Source organism: Rhinolophus sinicus, chromosome 2 (assembly GCF_057876585.1).
Source record: "Rhinolophus sinicus isolate RSI-liver-muscle chromosome 2, RSI-T2T, whole genome shotgun sequence".
Lineage (NCBI taxonomy): Eukaryota > Metazoa > Chordata > Mammalia > Chiroptera > Rhinolophidae > Rhinolophus > Rhinolophus sinicus.
In genome coordinates, this window is record NC_142502.1 from 116,775,697 (window position 1) to 116,800,090 (window position 24,394).

General features: G+C 43.8%; 1 protein-coding gene across 5 annotated transcripts in view; it reads left to right on the forward strand.

Annotated features, from left to right (window-relative positions):
* The window catches only part of NCK2 (NCK adaptor protein 2), a 139,270-nt gene that overhangs the window by 86,217 nt on the left and 28,659 nt on the right, over nt 1-24,394 (forward strand). For 3 of the 5 annotated variants that reach the window (XM_074332486.2, XM_074332485.2, XM_074332484.2), the window contains one exon: nt 13,672-13,913. In XM_074332486.2, coding sequence (XP_074188587.1) covers nt 13,688-13,913 — 226 coding nt within the window. In that variant the 5' untranslated portion in view covers nt 13,672-13,687. Of the gene's footprint in view, nt 1-7,977; nt 8,082-13,671; nt 13,914-24,394 lie in introns of those variants that run through there. The other 2 variants (XM_074332488.2, XM_074332487.2) reach the window with 2 other exon arrangements.

The window sequence follows — 24,394 nt, forward strand, 5'->3', positions numbered from 1 at the left end:
CAAGTGGATTCTTGTGGAGTGGCCATCAACAGCTACTGATAGGGTGTCCCTAGGCCATTCATCCATTCAGTTCTTCATATGCTTGCCGGGGACATCATAGGCCCAGGACCTTCGAAGTGCTCTGTTTGCAAGGAGATAAAATCCTTGTCCTCAAGGAATTGCATTTGGTGAGAGAAAATAGACAATTAATAAATATGTGTGTGAAGTAGTACTGGTCAGTGCCATGGAAAAAAGAAAAGAATGGGGTGGAGGGGATACAGCAGCCACTATAGATCCGGTAGCACAGGTGGGGCTGGGCAGAGAGTTGCATTCAGTCAGGGATGGGACATGAAAGGGAGAGAGGAGCCAGAGAGGTGGCATTTGAACAGAGGCCTGAACCAAGTGAGGGAACAGGAGCTGTGCAAATATCTGGGGAAGAGCACCACATGCATTGGGCATGGGCGCAGAGGCCCCAAGTCAGGAGCTCGCCTGGTTGTTCTGAGGAATAGCAGGCTTTGAATTTTATTCTGGTATCATGCTGCAGTGAGGTTTCAGCAGAGGAGGGACACAAATCACCGTCCAATTTACAAGATCACAAGGCTGCTGTTAGGGACCCAGACTGGAGTTACCGGGAGGGATACAAGTGGAGACCAGCAGGAGGAAGTAGTCCAGGCAGGGGGTGCTGCTGGCTTGGCGTGGGGCAGTGGAGGGGCGACGACTGCTTGTGCTCCAGACATGTTTTGAAGGCGAGCCTCGGTTTGCTGATGAATTGGATGGGGAGTGAGAGAGAAGAGTCCAGGATTTCTGGCCTGACGAGCAGCTGGGTGAATGGTTGTTTTCTGTGTCGTTTGCTAAGAAGAGGACACTGTGGGAAACGGGATGTTTGTTGTTGTTACTTATTTGATTTGCTCTCTTTTATGTCTGGTGGGGAGAAGGAAGAGTTCTGTTCGGACATGTTAAGTCTGAAATGCATGTTAGACATGCAAGTGGGGATGTTCAGTAGGCAGTTGGGTGTAGAAGTCTGGTGTTTGGGGAGGGAGCAGGGTACAGACCTACGTTTGGGAGCAGCCTGCATACAGATGGGACTCAGAGCCAGGGGGATGGACAGACTCATTCAGGGAGCGAGGAGGTGGAGGAGAGGCCCCCAGACGGCTTGGCTGCTCTTGCATCTCGAGGTCAGAAGTACAAGTAGGAGCCAGCGGCGTGTTGAGGAGAAGGCGGATGGCCAGGATCAGCTGTCAGCATGCAGGTAAAATGATGCAGAAAAGAGAGACTGTTCATGACACAGTAGAGTGGGGGAAGCAAGAGGGGTGGCGTTCAGTGCACAGAGGGCAGGCCTCCGAGGGGCACCCAGATGCTCTCCCCAGGAATAAAGGGGACAGTGGAGTGTTCGCAGGCACGGGTAGATGTTTCCTTCTGATCGCTTCTGTTTTTCTTAGTAGGGTAGAAGCATGGTCATTCATCAGCTGACAGTGCAGGAAAGGAGGGGAGATACTAGCAGGTGGAGAAGAGCTGAAATAGAGCCTTCTCAGAGGGAGAGCGGGGTTCGCTCGGGACATGGAATGGGCTGCCAGGCAGCACCAAGGGCTGGCCTGAGCCTGTGGTCAGAGTGAGACAGGCTGGTCAGTGGGTTGTGTTTCCTTTGCACATCCTGCTGCCCTGGGGTGGGTGTGGGCTAGGTGTAAATGCCCCCTTGGTACTTTTGGTAGCCATGTCAGACTGATTTATAGCAACTGAAATCTCTGCAAGTGCTCGTGGCATGTGTTACTAAGTTTTGGCTCGCCTAAGTCAAGGGCAAAAATAATTATACTTGGAGTCACGTGAAGTGCTTTCAGGGAAGATTGTAGGTGGGATCAGGGAGTTTTGGTGCAGGTTATTGAGGAGTTGGGGATGGGACTGACTGACCCTTGAGAAATAGGCTGCAGGAAAAGCAGTGGTGGGAGAAGGTAACTGTGGTTATGGAGGGGATAGGATAGTCAGCAGGGCAGGCACTGGCAAGGTAAGTCAGGTAACCAGTGCCAGGTGTTACTTACAAGCATTGCTTAGCAGGAGGGTGGGCTAGTCGAGATCTAATACCATCATCTCACAGAATAGCCTCTTTGCTTTCTTCAACAGCACTGGGACCCAGGAGCTGCACTGGAGTCAGCACAGGAGAACTCCTAGGTATAAAATGCACAGAGTGGGATGTAGATACTACCGGTTACTGTAAAATCAGCCACATTGATTCTCAGACTGGTACAGAAGGGATAGATACAAGATGAGCCTGCAGGAGCTTGTGGTGCCAGAAAGTAAGGATGTGCTCAAAACACATACACTCACACACACACACACCACACACACATTCACATACACACACACACTCACACATTCACACACACACACGCAACACACACATATGCACACATACACATACAACACACATACATGCACACATACATACATAACACACACCCATCCATACACATACACACACAACACACACGTATGCACATACAACACACGCACACTCACTCACAACACACACACAAAATGATGGTGGTACGTCAAAGGGACACAGGTGCCAACTGAGAGAGCTCCCAATAGCCAAAGTTAGAACAATTTGAGCAACAAATTAAATAAGGAGTATTGGATTGTAGCCCAAAGTATAAAATAAATATCTGTAAGTTCATACTGATATACATAAATGATTGGGTAAATTTTTTTAAATGGGGCAGGAGAGATAAATCTCCTGTGCAGAATTCCAAATAATTTTTGCAGACAGTCTCCCTCAAGGAGATGTAGCATAGCAATCCACCCCTAGCTGTGGCCTTTCCTGGAGACGTCCTTCCAAAAAGCACAGAGTGGAAAAGAAGAAAAAGAATGACTTTACAGTGGGAAAACCTGTATGCCATGACCTCAGCCAGACAATCAAGGTCCATATCAATAGTGTGTCAACCTTTGATATGATGCCATGACAATGGCACTTTACCTCTGTGGTCTTCCTCCCCCAAACCCATAACCTCCGTTTAATGAGGAGAAAAACATCACACAAATCCCAGCTGAGGTACATTCTACAAAATACCTGACAAGTATTCCTCGAAACTGTAAAAGTTATCAAAATAAGCAAGGCCTGGAACTGTCACAGCAGAGCGGAGCCTAAGGAGACGTGAGAACAAAATGCAATATGGTCTCCTGGGTAGGATGCCAGGATAAGAAGAGGGCGTTAGGTAAAAATTGAGGACATCTTAGTAAACTGTGGACTCTAGTTAATAACATATCAGTATTGGTTTATTAATTGTAACAAATGTACCATGCAAATGTAAGATGTTAATAATAAGGGAAACTAAAACAGTTTTAAAACTCAAATTTATTTAAAAAAATTGCTACACATGCTATTAATCTTTATTTCCTCATTCTATTTTCTTGAATGATAGGCATTATTTCCTTAAAAGAATTGTACATTTGGAATAAATATTAGCATTTATCTTTCCAAAAGCAGTTGTAGAGGTTATCTGTGTAGTGGTTAAACCCAGAGTAGCCCAGGTCCCCTCTTACTGTATTTGGTCCCTCCCTGCCTGCCCTGGGCCAGGCTCTCTGCTGAGCATGATGGGTGAGGGTCCTGTTCTCAGGGCAAGGTACAGAGGGGCTTTCTGTAATTTCCATTCCCATTAAATAGGAAAATGTAAAATAATGCTTAGGAATGTGAGCATAAGCCATGTAGAGCTGAAAAACTAAAATGATTGGTAGCTTAATCATATTTGAAAATTGTAAGACCCAGGTAATGTGGAATGTGTTCTTTAAATCACTGTGCTTCTCATTTCACCCCTGTATGTTTCGGAATGAGACAGAGAACCATGAATAATAAAGCGGTAAGGAAAATGGTTAGGTATTGATTGGTGTAACTGAATTCATTAGGAAGAATTGAGGACACTCATGACATTTATATTTTGATATGTTTATGAAATAGACACTTAAGTCATAAAAGTTAGAACTACTTTCTGGTTGTGGGAAAAATAGTAATGCCTAATAACCCCCTAACAGGGAGACTGCTGGCTGTTTGCGCTGGGAGCAGTGGGTGTGCATGATGCTTCACACGATGGTCAGGTTTCGCCAAAGAGATCAGTGTTCGTTTTCATATGTGGGTATTTTTCTTTCTTCCTTTTCTTTTTTTAAATTCAGCTTTATTGAGGTAGAATTAATGAATAAAATTGTAAGACAAAGGGTACATCGTCGTGATTTGATATATTTATATATTGTGAAAAGATTCTTCCCATCTAGTTAATTAACACATCCATCACTTCACAAATTTACCTTCTTTTTTTTTGGCGAGAGCATTTAAGTTCTACTCTCTTAGGAGATTTCTATTATACGATACAGTGTTATCAACTGCATAGTCTCCATGTTTTACCCTAGATCCTCAGACCTTATAGCTGAAAGCTTATACCCTTTTACCAACCTCTTCCTATTTCCCCCAACCCCCCCACCTTTGGCAACCACTTTTCTACTCTGTTTCTATGAATTCGACTTTTGAGGGGTGTTTTTTCATTGCTGATAGGGTTCCCATTGCTCCATTATTACTGTGATGTGTTCCAGGTTGGTGGAAGAGAGTGTTGATTTCAACTCGTGTAGTTATTTGGAATTTCATTTATTTTAGCATCAATATAGTGTGATAAAATTGGCTTATTAAATGACAGTGATTCTCCAGAGTGATGGACTCAGGCGTCACTTAACATTCACAATCTTCTTCCCAGTGTGATGACTGTCTACAACGTCTCTGAGGAAGCTGAGAAAGGTTAGCAAAGGTTAGCAACATGGATACTCTCATGCCTTGAGTGGTAAATTGTGTGTAAAAGATAGCATTTCCCAGATTCCAGCTGAAGTACCAGATTCTCCAGTTCTACTTCTGCAAAATGTCATAGGCACTGGTGAGTTTTGTTGACTTGTAGACTGGTCTTTGGAATACTGGTTGTGTCCAGGCAATTTACTTAGTATCTCTTAGTAAATGAGTTGCTTGGTGATTAACTTCTGAAAACAGGTTGATAAACTCACATTTTAAGGTATTTTTCTTAATGTGGTTCAGTAGGGGTGGGTGAGTAGGGGGGTGGGTCCTGGCAGTAAGGATGGAAAAATAGTAGATATTCATTAAAAAAAAAAGATGAGGGGAGTATAGCTGAACACCCTAGATTTATTATCAAGTATAAAATTCTCTTTTTTCTTGCGAATTGCCATCCATTAACAAATCCTGTTCAGAATCCAGTAAAAAGAAGATTCACTTAAGAAGTAATGTGTACCTTACACCCAATAGGATGGCTGCTCTGCTATCCAAAAAAAAAAAAAGACAGAAACCCAAAATAACAAGCATTGGTGAGAATGTGGAGAAATTGGAACCCTTGTGCATTGCTTGTGGGTATATAAATGGTGCCGCGATTATGGAAAATAGTGTGGTGGTTCCTCAAAAAATTAAAAATAGAACTACCGTATGATTCAGCAATTCCACTTTTGGGTACATAGCCCAAAGAATTGAAAGCAGAGTCTTGAAGAGATATTTGTGCACCTATGTTCATGTAACAGTATTCACAACAGCCATGAAAGTCCATCGATGGCTGAACAGGCAAACACAGTGTGGGACACAAACATACACACACACACACACATACACACACAAAACAGAATATTTTTCAGGCTTAAAATGGAAGGAAACCTGACACCTGCTACAACATGGATCAACTTCGAATATATTACGCTAAGTGAAATAAACCAGTCACAAAAGGAAAAATACCTGGTAATTCCACTTATATAAGGTCCCTAGAATAGTCGAGTTCCTAGAGACAGAAAGTAGAATGATGGTAGCCAGGGGAAAGGGGATGGGGAGTTAGTGTGTAATGGGGACAGAGTTTCAGTTTTAGAAGATGAAAAATTTCTGGAGACAATAGTAGTGATGGTTGCACAACAATATAAATGTACATTTAACATAAAAATTATCATTTTAGCCATAATTATATTTTACCATAATTTATAAAAAGAGATCGTGTGGTGTGTGTACGTGAATGCTAATTCTTCCTGTAATCACTCTTTAAAAAATGGTAAATGCTGCTCTGGGCTCCTGGGCTGTGTCCAGTGAGCACGTGGCAATGCCCGTGGGCAGTGGAGCCAGCAGCCTGAGAAATAGACACTTGGGAACAGGAGCCCTGTGGTGTGGGGCGTGCTCGCCGGGCCCAAGGGATGCCTGGAGGGCCAGGGATGGGTGGGCAGCAAAGGAGGAGAAAAAGCCAGTGACCCCCATCCTGGTATTTAGTGTCTGTTTTCACTTGCTGGTTCTCTGGAATAAACATCAACAAATACTTGAAGTTTATGTTTTCAAAATAACTTGCGTGCACCTCATTGTCTTTCAAATGGATTCCAATAAGTATTGTGGACACATGAACATCCCTCCAGGCTGAAAAGCTGGTATCATTAGTATTCACTAGGATGGAAGATGGGAGGTCCCCAAGAACCACTGGGGAGACCTTCCTAAATAGGATTCAGTACTGTGGCATCTCAGTTCTCTGGCGAGCATTTGACATCTTGCCTTGCTATTTTAAGTTTTCTCTCCTTTTAAATTGCACTATTGTAATCTACTGCAAATCTATTTTGGAATCCCTGTAAAAGCTTCATTCGAGTCCAGTGAGTCTTGTGACTCGGCATTACATGGATGTAGGAAGAGCAAGAATGTCTGGCATTTATCCCGCAGGGACCAGGTGTGAGGTACTTGCTGTGTGTTATCACATTTCATCCTCACAGAAGCCCCGACCCCATTTACAAGCACAGAAATGGAGGTTAGAGTGGTCAGCTTCCCCCAAGGTCACCCACCTTGTAGATGCTGAGACTGAACTTTAAACCCTGGCCTTCTCCGCCTGGAGAGGAACATTCGTAGAAATGCGTCACATCAATGGTCATAAAGGGAACCTACACAGAAGTCAAAGATGAAGAGGCTTTATAGGCCACCGGCTTGGACTATTATCCCATAAAATTAGAAAACAATTCCTAGAAAAACCCTCTCCAAAATAACCCACGGAGCAAAGGTCACCAGGGTCTCAGTGACTTGACCTTGTACCATCCATTCAGCCCCACTTCCGTAGCAGGAGCAGCTGCGGGAAGGTGGCAGTCCTGTCCCCATGACAGTGATCAACCCGCACATGGGGAGGGGGCAGCCAGAGGGTCTCAGCTCAGCAGCCCTGTGTTTTAGCATTGGGAAATTCAACTAATTTAGCCTTCCTTACCCGCCTTCTAATGAAATATTGAAAACCCAACAAGGCCCAGATCACACCTGGCGATTGGGAGCTGCCGCCGTTTCTGCCTTAGTAGTGGCATTTGCCAGTTTATCAAAATGGAATTGAAACTCAGTTCTTGTTTATCAGTATCTACCTTCCCTTGGGATTTCGTTTTTTGTTGTTTTTTTTTTAGCTATGCTGCAAAATTCAGCTACCAAGGAAAGCTACCAGATAGGAGAGGGTAATACATAAAGCCCGGGCTTTGTGAGAAGACCGTTCTAGTGGGTTTGGATCCCAGCACAGGCCCTTTCTAGCTGTGTGGATTTGGAAGAATTATTTAATATCTCTTTGCCCCAGTTTCGTCATTCATTAAATATAGCTGTAGGTAATTTCTATTTCAGAGGTTTGCCATAAACATTTGATGAGCTAACATGTATAAAACAGGACTGTGCAGGTATAAGGTGAGTTGCTCATGCTATAGCCTTGCCGCCCTCAGTCACTCAGATGGCAGCTTGTCCTGGCACCGCTCCCTCTCTGTGGAAAAACGGTGTGTTGAGCCCAGCACTATTGTTGATTTTCACTTTCACATGTAGTACTTTCGTGCCTTAGGGAAGTGGTAAGACCTTGACTCTTGTCACAGCTTAATTAACTTCCTGAGAGTTGGAACTGCCCCTAGATTCCATATTGTGTCCTATTTCAAGTTGAAGTGTATTAGCTGTAATTAGTGACACTGCTCGTGAAAAACCCACCAACTGGCCTTTCTGTTCCCCCACAGGAGACCACAGGATCCTGCCAACTCCTGTCAAATTAGTTGGCATCTGGCAAGTCTTTTATCTATAACACAACTTGAAACTTTAATAAAGGATTTATAAGGTATTTTAGTTGCTTCTGATACCGCTTTTTTTGAGTAGTTCTCCTTGATGCAAATGTGCTGTTTTAAAATATGTGCAAATATACACCAAGGGAGGAAAACATAGGAATATTCCTGTTTAGACTGGCCATAGCATTACTCATTGCATTCGCTTCCTATTGCTCCTGTTGCAACTTGCCACAAACTGAGGGTCTCCAAGAAGGTGCTCCTTGTGCCAAAGGCTTGAATCACAGGAGAACAGACGCCTGGTCCGTCTTGCTCACCAAGAAACCCTGGTGCCTTGGAAGCCTGTCTGCTGCAGCATCATAAGTGCTTAGTAAATCCTGTCTGAATGAGGGAAGGGGCCGCTGGGACACAACCCCACCTTCCATTTATAAAGTGTGCTGTGGTGTACAGACGGCTTTAATTATGATTGTGGTTTCCTTGCTTGCGTCCCTTCTGTGCTGGGCTGTGTGCTCAGGGCTTTCTTTACAAGCTCGTAAGTGAGGTGCTGTCACCACCCCATGTTACAGACAAGGCAGATGGGCTCAGGTGGCACAGTAGGGCTCCAGCCCGTGCCTGGCTGGCACTGAACCCCACCATCTTAAACACTCCATTCGTAGGCTTCTCCTAAGCATCTTGTGAGGCCAGGCAAGGACTGTTAGCCCCATTTTACAGAACGTGCTGAAGTCCAACGTGGACTTACAGATGCTCAACTGAGGTTAGAATGCCAGCTTCTTGGCTCACGTCTTCTATTTGCCATTATGACCAAGTGGTGCAGCCCGGTCCCCAAGACCTCACTGGAAATACTGGGACCATTTTTGGATGTTGTAGGAACGCTGGCTATTATAAGGAGTCTATAACCCAACCATAACCCAGCAAGATGCAGCGAGCAGGATCATTTTTAGAAAGAAAATAGGGTCCTAGAATAGGATTGATGTTATTTTAGGAGTTCGTGAAAACTGTTGAGCCAAGAAAATTTTTATGGCTTTCCCAGTTTGTTTTTTTTTCCCCCTCCCCCCCCTTTCTTTTACTCCTCTCCCACCTAAGACATGAAAAAGCAGCTTAGCTTGTTAGGTTCTCTTATAGTGTCTTTTATTCAGGATAACGTGCGATTCTTGCTAAGCTCTACTCTAGAGTGGTTACATGACATGTAAGATAGGATCTGGCTATGTAATATCAAATTTGTGGCTCTTCTTTCTTTTGGCTAGGCCTAGGTGATAACAGCCGTAGGTTAAAAAGGCAAAAGTTTGTTTTCTTGAACTGCCTAAGCTCCAGTGACAAACATGCATTATTCTTTGGCCCTGACCTCTATGATTCTATCTTACACTAAATCAAAATACCATCTCCAACTTAAAATTTCTTACTCAGTTAGTCAGAATGTACTTTTTAAGACTTCTTTCTGTTAAGACTTTCCATATTAGAAATTTAAGTCAGTTTGTGTGTCTAATTTTATTGTAGAATAGCCTTGGTTCCTCTCCAGTGCCTTCCTAGTCCAATCCATACTACATGCCATAGCAAAATTGCTATTAACTGAAAATAGCACGTGCTCCTGTGGGCTCTTAAGAAGCAGTTTCCCTAAGTCTCAGGGGTGGAATCTGAACTGTTGCCCAATAGGCAGTTCCTTCCAGAGTGGGCCTCCAGCCAGCTTTTCCAACACCTGTTGGCGAAGAGAAGAAAGATCAAACATGGCAGGAATGCCGGGTGATGGTGTATGTATGTGTGGGAGGGGTGTACTTTACTTCACAGTGAAATGGCTTTAAAAAAAAAAAAAAATCCAGAATTGCATATCCTGTTTACTTGTTTTTAAAATTACTCTCTGGAGTCATTTATTCTTAATTCTTCTGCTTAGTAATGTGTTCCTGCCCCCTGATTCTTGCCTTTTAGCTGGCGTGCCCTTCTCCAGCTGTGTCCTCTCCAAGTCCTACCCATCTTTCAAGACTGAAATCAGTTTCCTTTTCCTTGTCCCCTTCCCCAAGTCCCAGTTACCTATCCTTTCTCTCAGCTCCCTGCATTTACCTGGTGGTTGTTCAGTGTCACCTCCTTCCATCACTCCTGGGTTTGCTCCCTTTCTGTGTGAGTACTCTTCCTGCCCACCTACTTGTCCCCGAGGGCCGTGGCCCTGGCGTTTTATAGCAGAAACCATGAGGGCAGCTGTCCATGGCCACAGCTCTGCTCCTGAAACAAGCTGACGGTGTGGGTGGTGCTACCAAGGCAGCCTCCTGCACAAACCGCCGATGAAGGTTTGGGGGAAATGTGGGATCGGGTAGTAGTTGAGTTTCAGAAGCGGAAGTGTTCAGGAATTGGTTGACTTTTAACTGTGGATGTGTGATTACTCTAATGGGGCTGCTGTTAATTGGCTGATATTCACAAGCCCTGGAGTGAGACGGTTGCTGATTGGTGGACTTTATTGGGGTGAGATGGTTGTTGACTGACTGCTTAGCCCTCTGAAGTCCTGGGGTGAAGCACTTGCTGATTGACAGACTGGACTGGAATGAGGTGGTGGTTGATTGGCTGGCCCCCTGAAGCTTTTATATAGATGGGAAGCTGTCATAAAGCAATTAGAATAGGTTAAAAACCCATCGCTATGGCCAAGGGACAAGTCCTTTCCAAGAGGCATAGGAATTTTTTTTTATTTTCACCTGTACTAGAATAATAGATTTTCTGGGCTGAAATAAATCTATCAAAACACAGACCACGCATTAGACCCCCACCCAATCATCCACCCCTAGAAGTGAGCACATGAGCACAGATTTGGGAGATGATACACCTGGTCTCAAATCCTGACTCTGTCATTTAACAAGTCATTTAATCTCTGTGATCCTCAGTGTCCTCAAGGATAGTACCATGCAGAGAGATGGATGTTCTGTTGATTAAACAAGTTGATGTATGTCAAGTATCCAACATACCTTCAACGTTTACTTTCCTAAACTGAACATTCGTGTTTTCACTACAGTCCACAGGTCTAGTGACTTGGGAACGCAGCCTGAGGAGGCATTTGATGACTCAGTTCCCTCTTCTGGTTAGAAGGTTTTTCCCTTCTAAGGCCTGTCAGGATCGGGAGCTGTAAAACACTGATGCTGAGGCTTCAGTCCTAGAGATTCTGCCATCATTGATCTGTGGAGAGCCCAGGCACTGGTATTTTGTAAGCTCCCACATGATGTTCAGTGTGCATTGACACATACCATGCCCAGCCATCTCCTTACCTAACTGCTGTTCTGCGGTTAAGTCATGCAGCAAATTAATAAATTGCTTTGATTGATTTTAAGTGATGGGCTGTTCTTGTTAAAAACTCTTTTGAAAATTGTGTAATTAAGAAACAAACCTGGGATTCAAATGGGATGGTCTCTGAGTCCCATTCCCATCACTGCTTTCATTATTTAAAACAGTAACAAAGTCCTTTATGACTTTCAAAATCTAACCTGATTGGAAGGTCGGTCAGAATAGAGAGATACATGGTATGGACTTGAGATTTTCTGAAAGTAGATAACAAAATTGTCTGCCGTTAGGAAATGAGCTTTGTGTAAATTCTATCCTATTCGTTGTTATATACATTATATCTAAGGTTTGTTAAACATATCCTCCTTCCCAAAAGGTTTGTTATCTCTAAATTGTAAAGTTAATTCATGAAAAAAGAAGAACATGCATTATTTATACATTTCTGTAGCATCCAGTAGAAAATTTCATGTTTTTTAAAAATTGTATTTATGCCTCCATGGAATCAATGTACATAGGTCGCCTCTGTAATCCCGAATCATCCCTATAAAAAAGTGAGACCCCTTTTGTCAGAGAAGAGAGGGGTTTTAGTCAGTAGTCTTTCTGTGATTCCTTTCTTCCTAGTTTGGAGGAAACTTCTAGTCAGTGGAAGGATTGAATATTAAATGTTTCTGCTGAAAAAAGACTGGCCCATATTTACCTAAGAATTATGGAGCTGCTGAAACAGTTGATAATTATATTTATTTTAGTCATTCGGATATACCTTTGCTATTTATTACTTCCAGAATTGACTTCTCTAGATATATACTATGCTGTATTTGTTGATATTAATAAACTTTTTATTTTGGAATAATTGTATATTATGGTTCACTTGGTGTTCCCGCATTTTATGGGTCTTGACAAATGTAAAATGGCATGTATCCAGGATGAAAGCGTCATACAGAGCATGTCACTGCCCTAAGGGCCCTCTGTGCTCTGCCTACTCAGTCCTCCCTCCTCCTTTGCCCCCCTCGCCCCTGGGAACCACAGATCTTTTCACTGGCTCCATAGTTTTGCCTTTTCTAGAATGTCGTATAGTTGGAATTGTTCAAGAAAACATTCGTCATGGCACTTGTTAAAGAACGGGTTAGGCAGACTATTCAGGGGGACTGCTACACGGGACTTTGGCAGTAGGGGAGGAGATTGGGCTCAACTGAAGGAAGAGGAGGTATTTATAGCCAAGGAAAAGGATGGGGGTAGGTGAACGGAAAATTGCTAAGAGGCAGCATCAGAGGTAAAGGGATGTGTTCTGGCTAAACTGACCTAAGAGGATTCTTCCCGAAGGCAGGCCAATGTGATCACACATCACCTGGCTGAGAGGACGATTCTGGCTAAACCAACTTAACAGGATTCTTGTTAAAAATTGAGTAATGTAAAGACGGATATGGAAATACAAAAAATCAATGCCTGGTATGGAAGAGGATTCACAGGAGCCTGACGAAAGTTTGATCAAAGAGAGTGCCTTTGTGGGAATCCGACCGTGTGCAGCCTTTTCAGACTGGCTTCTTTCACTTAGTGATATGCAGTTAAGGTTCCTCCATGCCTTTTTATGGCTCCATAGCTCATTTCTTTGTATTGCTGAGTAAAATTCCGTTATCTGGATGTATCACAGTTTATTTATCCATTCATCTACTAAAAGCCCTCTTGATTGCCTCCAAATTTTGACAATTATGAATGAAGCTGCTGTGCAGATTTCAAGAATAATTTTATATTTATAGAAGTCACAAAGATAGGACGAACCATTCCTGTGTGCCCTTCACTCAGGTTCTCCCAGTATTAACATCTTACGTCGCCATGTCATGTTTGTCAGAACTAAGAGGTTAACATCAGTGTGTTACCATTAACTAGACTTTATTTAGATTTCACCAGTGTTTCCGCTCATTTTCTCTTTCTGTTTCAGGATCCAATCCAGGATACCACATTGCATTTATTTTCATTTTAATTTATAGGAAGAGTTTGGAAGTGTTGTGTTCATTAAATATGTTCATAAAATTCAGCATATCCTGAGAAAAAGGGTGTAAACATATCAGCTATAAGGAACTGGTGTTGCTTCATCAAATGAACACATTTAATTATGATAGTGTTGTTTAGAATTTTTTGAAAGTTTGTTTTTGGCAGAGCATGCAGAATTCCCAGTATACAAAATTAAGATTTATTTCATAAGGTTACTGTTTCTAAACAAAATGCTAAAGCTTACTGAAAGAAGGTCACGTTAAGGTTGAGTGTTTCAAGACCCAGGAGAAAACCAGTTGCCAAGTTGTAATAATAGCTGTCAGTTGCATAATGTTTCAAGTTGATGCAGACGATATAGTGTTTGGTTGGTTCTCTAATGAGCATCTCCAAATGTTTTGCTGGCAGAAGGACTCCATGAAAGATGACAGAAGAAGTTATTGTTATAGCAAAGTGGGACTACACTGCCCAACAGGACCAGGAGCTTGACATCAAGAAAAATGAGCGCCTGTGGCTGCTGGACGACTCCAAGACGTGGTGGCGGGTGAGAAACGCGGCCAACAGGACGGGCTACGTGCCATCTAACTACGTGGAGAGGAAGAACAGCCTGAAGAAGGGCTCCCTGGTGAAGAACCTGAAGGACACACTAGGTGAGTGTTCGCGGCTTGAGGACCCAGGTTCTAGCTGAACTCTTTCCCGTTATGGAGAGCGAGGAAACTTGGTGCTTTTTGAGGAGACAGTGTTCATCTTTTTAGTTGGTGTTTAAAAAAAAAAGAAAGAAGTCTGCTTTAAATGTTGACATCTTCCTAGTTGTATTTTTCCTTAATGTCTGAAAATTAATAGATCAAGATGGATAAATACGTTTGTCATTTCCTGGAGGATTTGGCGTTTGGTGCTTTATGTAAGCCGGCGCGTCTGTATTTTTGGACCCTTGCACGTGTTTCTGTCTCCTGGCATCAACATTCTAGACGATCCTGAAATGGAACTACCACCTCTAAAAATGTCAACAGCTCTGCCTAGACCATTCCATCAAATTGTTTCTCTCTTACAAATCCCGTCCACTGGGTTTGTATGCACAAAGAAGGGGATAGCGAGAAAACCTTTGAACCCCGGGTGAATTTCATACGACAGGTCTGGACAATGTTAGCTAAGTTGGCAACTGGGCGAGCACCAGTGTGATGTCAGAAGCCATCCAGGGTCACTCAAACGAGGACTGCGGGGAGCTCAGCTCAGCTGGCTCATCGTCCAGCTTTCTTTCTAGATGCCTCTTTCTCTTCTCCAGTATCTGGACATGGGAAAGGCCACCTTGAATCACCGGAAGTTAATGGTGGCCAGTCTTACCTTTGTATTTTGTATGCATAGCAGACTTACTTGTAGTAGTTACTGCTTCAGATCACGTGAGAAAATAACTGTGAAGGCCCTTCTGAAGAATGGCTGAACTGAGCTACCGTTTTAAAAAGTTATCGTTGCCTCCTTATGTGGGTTGGTTATGCTGGTTATCACTTAAGAGTTTGCTACTGAAATAGGTCAATATTATCACCCATGTTACATTTACTTGAGTTTTTTCTTTTATCTCTAACAAAGGGATTATTTTTTTCATTTAGAGGGGAGGGTAACAGGTGGAAAACAGAAAAAAAAATTATACACCTAATGTAGTGAGTGTTACAAAATATATGTCTTTCATTTTATGCAATCTTAAAAAGTCTACTAACTCTCTCTTCAAAACCACTTAAAACTTTCTTTTGTTGGGTAGTGTTTTTGGCTTAGGGCTTAGATTGTGCCCATGATTTGGCAAGAGAAATGAGACACAGGCCTGCATATGAATCACACCAGCTCACCAGCTATCAAAGATTCTGAGCCTGATGTAGAAATTCCATTTTTCATAAGCAGTCTGATTCTTTTACTAAACTGACACCACTTTATCTTTTTTCCAAGCAAGTAACTTGAAAGAAATATTGTTGTCCTGTTTTTATAACTCTTAGATAACTGTGGTAAAAGAAATGGGGTAGCCTCAGTAGATCAATACTTTAAAGAGTGCCCTGAGCCTAATTTTATTTATTTTGTCCAATTTCAGCCTCTCACCCACCAAAGTCCCCTTTCTTGGAAATGCTAAAGATTGTTGACTTGTTTTGTCTTCTTTCTTATCCAGTTTTTAAAATACAGCCTCAAAATCCTGGTAAAGAATGAAATACCCAGAGATTGAATGAATTGCTGGGCAGTAAAATAAGGCAAAGCAAGTTCTCTGAATTATCTAGAAATTTCTTTCAATAGTTTGTCATTTTTTTCCTTCAGTTTTTAGAAGGAGAGAAGGCACAGCCTCAATTTGAAACTATATTAACCACGTCTTTCGCCTACGTTTAGTTTTTTCACGAGCTGTGATCAGAGCTGGGATCGGGTCAGCGTACCCGGTACTGCGGGTCCTCAGAGGCTGAGGACACTCACTGTAGCAGCCTGTGCTCACGCTGGGTGCTGAGCCCGCTGCCCCGCCCCTGATAGATGGCCGCCGGGCTCTGCTGGAACACGTCTACTTCCAAGTCAGCCAGTTCCATTTTTGGAGAACACAGATTGTTAGAAAGCTCTTCCTTAAATAGAATCAAAGTTTGCTTTTCTTTACTTTCTCCCCTTGGCTGTCATTTGCCCTCAAGAGCTGCGCTGAGTGAAGTGTGCTCTTTTGTCAAGTGACAGTTCTCCTCCAGGCTTGTCTCCATTCAGGCACACATTGCCTTGGAAACGATTGTACTGAGCATTTTATATTGTAAAAATACAAGTAAAATTGTGTTTTGAACATCCATATCTATTAGCAGCAGTTGATATTCATAGTCTAAGGGCTCTTGGGGGGTCAGTATTTCCATCACTGGAGAGACATACCCCCCTTTGTGGTAGGTCTTTTTGTTTTGATGTGTCTATGCTGCTCCCCCAAAGCCCTGCTTTTGTTGGACAAAGAGAGACCTTGTTACTTCCGCATGAGTTTTCCATTGTCCTCTTGAGCAGTATCAAAGAGAAAGGGGGCACCCCTGACAGTCCCCACAGTGGGGTGGTGGAGAGACTTATGTCTCTACAGCAGACTTCCTTATCAAGAAGGAAGGTGAGAAAATGTTCTGTAACCCCTCCTGTCCCCCAGGGGTCTCTAGCGCTAAAAAAATTGGAACTAAAGTGTTCCTGGCTTCCTGTTTATGTTATTGACACCAGCGCACTGTCAGAATTACAATATGGTTGTAGATCATTTGTGCAGCCAGTAGAAATTATCTCTACCGCATATCAGGATTGAAAACTACACTGCGTACGCTGACTTAATAGCTGCTCATGGTATCATCCACATTTGTAATTTGTACTGCTATGGAAATCCACCCAATTCCTAATTCCAATGTAAGATTTCCCTGGTAGATGCCTGGTTTGGGATAAAACAGCGCGGGAGTACCCGGCAAACCACAGTGCTATAAACGTGTGTGCACATCTCTAATTGCAGATAGGTGTAACTCCATAGTGTTCTGTCCTGCTTTTTTATACTCATTTGCTGTGTTGAACTTGGTAGGGAATTTAATCACATGTTGTACTTGGTTAGAGTGACTTCTAGAAAGCAGTACCTTGACAAAAAGATCTCTCTGTTACCAAAAGATTAACATTCTTTCCTTTCCTTTAATAAGTCATAATTGAATACAACAATATGAGCTCTTATTTGCACATGGGCAAAACATTTATATACTGGCTCTCCTCTCATATTCAACTTATGATCATGAATAGTCAAAGAGAACTTTTCCACAGATAACAAGGAGCAATTGTTAAGAACGGCTTCTGCTGGCAGAGCCCAGTTGATACTCTGAAGAGCTCAGCCTGCACGGCTCTCCAGCTCAGCGGTGAGGAGCGTTCTGGGGCTGCCGTCTGGCCTGCACAGTGCAGCCTGACTTATAAAATCAGGAAGGTTAGCTGTTTTGAAGCACTGTGCTAAATCTTTTGAGATGGGGTAACTGCTCCCAGGAAGGTATATTTTTCAAAGATTTTCCTTCAGGTTGCTGAAGGACGGTTTCTTACCCCATCATCACAGCAGCTGGAACCCACTAAAGCCCCAAAGGTTAACTCTTCTCAGTGGCTAAGTCCAGGTGCTGACTAGGGTTACACAAAACTATACAGTTCCTTTTATAACCTATTAGTAAGCTCCCCAGGAGACTCTGTTCTGAGATGCACGTGTCCATTACTAACCACTTCCCTAGGCTTCTGGAGGAGCCAGAAATGACCTGCTCCCCCCCCGCCCCCCCCGCATTTGCTACTTGAGCATTTGTCGCAATGTGACCATACCTAAGGCCAGTTAGAAACCTGCCCACTGGCACTGGGTCCCCAGTTCTGTGATTCCAAGTCTGACCTGCAAGCAGCAGCAAGGGGCTACAGAAAGGGACTCCTCAATGCTGACTAGCTGTAAAATAGCCCTTGCACTGGTTTGAGCTAATGCTTTTGGACCAGGAGGGGTTGGTTCTTATTGCCGAAATTCACAAGGGTCTTAGAAGCTTATCCATATCAGGATTGATGTTGGAGTGGCTAAGTGACTTCCCCAAGAACACACTACCAGTCATAGGTATGGCACCTCAACTCAAACTTGAGTCTTTTTCTGTACCAAGTGAGTGTTAGGATTTAGTGGGTGGGCATTTGGTAAGACTGTCACAGAGTCAGGCACTTAGAACATTAGAGAAAATTTTAGTGAGACCAAGTTCTTTATTTTATAGATGAAAAACTTATTAGCAAAACTTGATTGGGGTCTGAGTTTGATGGTGGTAATGTGTCAGTGTTAATTTCCTGATTTTGGTGGTGGTTTCATGGTTGTATTGTAGAGGAGAACATCCTTGTTTGTGGAAATGCACACAAAATATTGAGGTGAGAGGAGATCAGTTTGGTAGCTTACTCTCAAATGGATCAGGGAGAATAACATTCTTGTGCTGTTCTTGAAACGTTTCTGTACATTGAAACAAACAGACAGACATAAGAGTGGTTTGGAGGCCACCCCAGGCTGGAAAGTTGGCTCGTAGCAAAAGAGATGTAAGTTGGGCTTCCAGGCTCTGTCTGAATATTTACAGTGTTACAGTGCCTTAAACTTGGCATAAGCCGTTTTCAGAGATCAGACAGTATCACTGAGTACCTGCTGAGATTGGACCTAAAACATGAGAATAACAGCGGGTATAAATGTGTCCAACTCATTCGTCATCTGAATGATTTCCCCCCAGTACTGAACTCAGAACTTTCTATCATTACCCAGCAGGTTCTCTCCTTATCACTAGCATGCACGTGGGGAAATCCCTGTTTCTTGCTGGAGCAGCCCAGACTGTTGCGAGCCAGTTCAATATACGCTTTTTTGTTTAATGGAGACAGAGAGAGCGGTGGTCAGAAATGATCTCCTGGGCTCACAGCCTCCGCAGTTATGCAGGCTCTGGGGGGATTTTCCATTTAGACGCTGCAGGCTTGTGGATCTTTGCTGTGACTGCAAATGTCCTCAGCAGGTCTGAACTAGGGCACGTGGTTCATTATGAATGAAATGTGGGGGATGACTGCCACAGCCTGAGACTGTGGGAGCCAGGTCTGAGTTTGAGTTGTCCCTTCCTCACTCTGTCTCTTGGAAACCCCCTCTGAGCCACGCCACTCCCTGCTGAGTGACCTTTGAAAGCAATAGCTAAAGACTCTGAAATAGGGATGCAAACATTATGTGGGGATCAGCATGGTGTAATAGGGTACTTTCGGAGCAGAAGTGGGAGTCTGGCCAGACATTATTTCATCTGGCAGGATAGAAGGAGAAGATAAGGTTTAGTCCCCGAGTTTCTGAAGCTTGTGATATAACTGGGGAAATGACACGGCACAAATGTGGTGGCACTGTCCCTGCCTGCCCCCTCGGAAATGGGCTGGATTATACAATTCAGGCCTCTGTCCTGTCCTCCAGGAAGCAGCACAGCATAGTGGGTAGGAAGGGGACTCTGGACCCTCAGCCCTCCCACACTGCAATCCAGACTTTGCCACATACTAGGTGAGTGGCTTTGGGCAGGCTATTGAACTCTGCTTCAACTGCATCATCTGTAAAATGGGATAAGTCTCATGACTTGTCTCATGAAATTGTTGAGAATGGAATGAAGTCATTCATGTAAAGAATGTTCTGGGCTGTGTTGAGACTTGTGAGAGGAGGCGAGCCCAACTGAGTGAGGGAGAATAAGTGAAGACACAGGCTGGAAGCCACAAGTGTGTTCAGTGAGCCAGCCGATTGGAAAGGAGGCTGAGTGATTGGGGTGCATGCAGTACACTGTGAAAGCCCTGAACACTAGACCTGATGGCATTTGAGCAAGGAACCCCCAAAGATACCCAACGTGATGTACAGAAGAGGTGACCGTCGGGGTGTACAGTGGGTGTCCTGATCTGGTCGTCAGGAAGGGACTAGAGAGGGCCAGCCTGTCAGCAGGAGGCTGGGGACGAGACCTCAGAGTGACCCAGGGGTGATGTCATACATCCTGAGCTCAGCACTGCGAATGGAGGATGACAGAGAGGAGGAGAGGAATTTTGAAGGAAAACCCCAGGATCTGTGCTGACTGAGTATGGGACAGTTAGAAGTCCTAGTCACAAATAACTCAAAGGTTTTGAGCTGGAACAAATGACCAGCAGAGTGATGGAAGGCATTAGGGAAGCAGAAGGAGAAACGGCCGTGAGGACAACACCTGTTTGTGTTCAAGCACAGCTCAGTGAGAATGTTCAGTGGGGTGCTTCAGGCATGCATCTCAACTTCAGGTGACACCAAATTCAGATTTTTGTCATAATGTACTTCCTGTTTTTAAATAAATGTTAGTTTTTGGACTTCTGTATGAATCCCTTTCTCCAGGGCCCACCGTAGAGACATTTCTAAGCAGCTTGTTGCCTAGCTCAGCCAAGCTTTCAGTCTGTGTGTGTCTTGAGGACTGGTCCAGGCCTTCAGTCCACTTTAGAGAGCTGTCACCACAGCCCGTCCCTGGCAGGAAGGTCCACAGCAGGCCCTGTGACAGCCGGTGCTCAGGCCTCCACAGGCTCCCCAGCCGACATTCCCTGAAGAAAAGCGTGTCACCCCACACGTAAAGCCAAACAAAAGCTAATGGAGCGGGAAAATTCAAACCGAGATGCCCAAATTGAGTTTATATACATTTTTCCAGAGTGGACAGTAATAATGATTTCCCTCTAAGTTCCTGATTTGTGCCAGATACTGTGCTAGGTGCCTGCGTGTATTTGTGTTTAATCTTCACAATAGCCCTAAGAGGGACATCATAATATCCTCATTTTTCACGTGAAAAAAATTGAGACTTCGGAAGTTGAGCGATGTGCCCAAGAACACACACAGGAAGTGATGGGATTGAAATGCAAACCAGGTTGGCCCGACCTCAGCTTCTTTTACTGTTGTTCAGCTTCAGGAATTGGGGATTCAGATGGGGGGGCATTGATATCTGGGAATTCAGTCACGCCCTGATTTCTCCTGGCCCAGCTGTTTCCGTTTTCTGCCATCCTTGCTGTAGTCCTTCGAACGCTAGGGGACCAGTCCCTTCAGTGAGCATTGTTTGTTCCCTGGCCCCGAGGGAGTCACTTATTAATAACTTTGCCTGGTTCCTTCATGTTGAGGTGAGCAGGTGCCATTAATTAAAATGACTCAGAAGCTGAATGTCCCAGGAACATATCTCCTTTTTTGTAAATTGATTTTTGTTTTGGCAGCATTTTTGTCAGCAGCAACCATGTCCTGTGGCTGCCGCATACACAATATTTCAGCCGTCTCTGCCATTTAGGGTTTCTTTGTGTGACACAGATTTCTGCACACAGCCACTCCTCAGAATCGTTATCTCTGAAATGCCTGGGTTTCATACAACTATTCATTTCAGACAGGCATACTTATTTTAGAGAGAGAGAGAGAGAGAGAGAGAGAGAGAGAGAGAGAGAATAAAAAAAATAAATCACCTGTGATCTCATCACCCAGAAATACTCACTGTGTCGCTAATCATTTGTGTGTTTGCTCAGTATTTGCACACATACATAATTGAAATCACGTTGCATAGGTGACTTCTTGCTGTTATCAGAACTAGCTGTCATGGGACAGTTCGTTCAGAAAATATCTGGCTCTTCCTACAGCTGTCTGGTCCCACACATGCTGGAGAGGAGACTTAGCCAAGTGAGCTTGCATATACTTCACGGTGTTATGTGTGTTCTATAAACCATGTCAGAGGAGATGCTGATTCTTTATGGTGCATTTGTCTAAGAAGTAGTTTGTATCCCTGGGTTGAATGTTCCTCAGGAACAGAAAATTACTGTTAATCTCCCTACATGTCACTTAAACAAACTTCCTAAACTGAGTCACTCCTTAAGTGACCGGTTCTTCATTTAAAAAAACACACATCCCAAACCAAGCAATTCTCTGTGAAAATTTTGTATGTAACACACGAGAAGAAGATTAAGATACCTTAGCGTGATTTTAAACTTACAACTTCAACAACAAATTATTGTCTCTTCACCAAGTTAAGACAGGAACCCTGGGTCCTTGAGTTGCATTTAACATTTCAGGTTTACCTTTTCATTCTCTGTTATATAATCTGCCTTTGTATGAACGTGAATTACGTATCATATATCGTAATTTGAATTCTTCCGAATTCCTTCTTGTGAGACTATTTACAGTAGAAACGACCTGCCCGATGCATTGCCCACATAATATGGAAATCTCGACAGTAATCGTGATGCTAGCCACCTAAGATAAACTTGGATTTGCATTTGTATATCATAAGCTTCCAAGTATTTAGAACTAAAAATGTAAAACAACAACAGATTAGTGGGAAGATAATTAGAAAATAGAGACAGATTGTTAAAAGGAATGCTAATGGGAGAAAAGCCAGGAGAGACTGTGGGAAATGAGGAGGGGTCTGTACCCTTAGAAAACAAAGGGAGCAGGTGTGCAGTTATATGTGGCTGCGTGGAACCAAATCACTCTGTCCACTGGGCCGCATGGTACCCCCTCGTGTCCTGAGGAAGGCCACGGACATCAGATAAGGTATTTCCCAGCAGCTAGCATCTTGGTTGTTTCTTATTAAAATAATCAAACTCCAAGTTTCTAAAGAGCGTAGAAAACACCCTTTCTTAACGAAAGAGTCACTCAAGCGGGAGCCTTCTGTTTCAGAATAGAGAAACATGAATTCAAAATGCCTAGGAATTAAAGTAAAATCTTCTTACCATGTTTCTGACTGTGTTTTCCCATATGGCATTCTTTCTTTTTCAGACCCTATCCATATGTCTAGGATGTTCCTTTTCTCTATTACAGTTTGGGTCTGTCCCCTGGGGCAGGCGTGTGCCGCGATGCTTGCAGCTGAGCCCCTGGATTGCTGTTAGGCCAGCACTGGCACCTGTTTATGGCGCCCCCTCTCCCTCCCGGCGCTCACTGCTCTCTGGACGGGAGGGCAGGTGGCATCTGCAGGGCTCCTGCTTGACCCGTGTTGGGCCGGAATCTAAGTGGGGGCCTTAGCCAGTGTCGGGCGGGCTGGGTGTTTTTTGGTCCATCACCTGTGTTCACTCAAGTCCTCTTTTCTCTAGAACATGGTCCCCCGCTCAGCCCCTCCAAGCTGCTGTTCTTCCTCTTCAGAACTCACCACTGAACTCACATTCTGTGAACTCCCCAGGTTGTCCCCAGGTTGTCAGTGTTGGGGAAGCCACCTGAGGGCAGCTCTTTGTAAGTTTGTAAGGCTGGGGACTCCTGTCTTGCCTTACCCCCAAGAAGGCCATCCTGTGGCGGCCGTGTGTGAGGAAGCTGGCATGATTTTGCCTTTGATTGTCTGACTTAGAAAATTTACAAGTGGGTGTTTAGAAGTACAGCATGAATTTGTAGTGAAACTGTAACTGTTCTTATGCGACTAATTTAAGTTGACTAAATCTATAATGTTTCACCTAATGTGCTAAGAAAAACAGTGTAGTGACAAAAGTTGGCTATGAGCATCAAAAAGGGTCCCTTGGTCCCCTTGTGGTTCTTCTATGTTGTTTGTTTTCATAGCCTAGTATGGACAATGAAGTTTAAAAAGCGAAGTCCATTTGATAGTTTGGGCTATCTGCAGAATTCTAGAATACTGGAAAGGGCCCTGGAGATAACTTCTCCAAGGTTGCAAGGATTCTTCACAGCAAAGCCAGGAGTGGGCCTCTGAGCCCCAGGCTGGGCGCTGTCCACAAAGCCATAGATGAGCGACGAGGGGCTGGAGGCAGGAGTTACATACCAGGCCTTCCCTACAGTACTGGCAGGGAACGATCCCACGACCTCCATGGGACCTGGTGTCTTAGGAAGAGATGTTTGCCTTGTAGAAAGCAGCGTGTGATCCTGTGAGCCTTTCTGCCTGCCCTTACTTTGGAAAATGGGGCTCTTTTTTGACTCCCAGTGTGAAGGGCCATTTTGCATTATTGAGTATCCTCTCTGTGTCTACCCATCGTGTCTTATTAGCTGCTCCTGGCCCAGAGAGCAGGGGTGAGGGGAGACCTGCCCTCCAGGTTCATTTTAGGGGAAAAAACAGATATGTGCACATCTCTGTTGAGAAAACTCCACCTGTTCTTATCTCCATCGATTCTGCCTTTGTCCCCTACCAGAAAGGAAAATAATTAGATGATACAATAATAGCAATAAACATAATGACAGCTATCATTTGGGATCTTGCTGTGTACCAGACCCTGCACTCAGGGTGTTCCTCGGTTATTGGACCTTCATGAAAGCCCCACAGGTGCCACCCATATCCTTATATTGCAGATGAAGGAATTGAGGAATAGAGACGTCTTGGAGTTACCAAGGTCTAAAGCTCGTAGTGCAGAAGCTGGGCTTCTAACGTGGTCTGAGAAAGTTGGCTGGAGTATGTATGGTTCGGTTGTCTTTGCCAACCACTTGCCACCTGCATGAATGTGCTGGCCCTTTCCTCATTTTCCGTTATTTGTCACACTTCGTTTAATTCAGTGTGGTCTTAAAAAGATGCATGCATGCCGGACTCTTGGATTGACATTAACTAGTATTACAGAATGGCATCTCTAATCCTTTTAATCATACACCCTTTTGCATATTCAAAAAATTCTTGAGCTGATGGATCCGGGTATATGTGTTCAGAGATTCTGAATATGTATTGTTAATTAAAATTTTTAATTT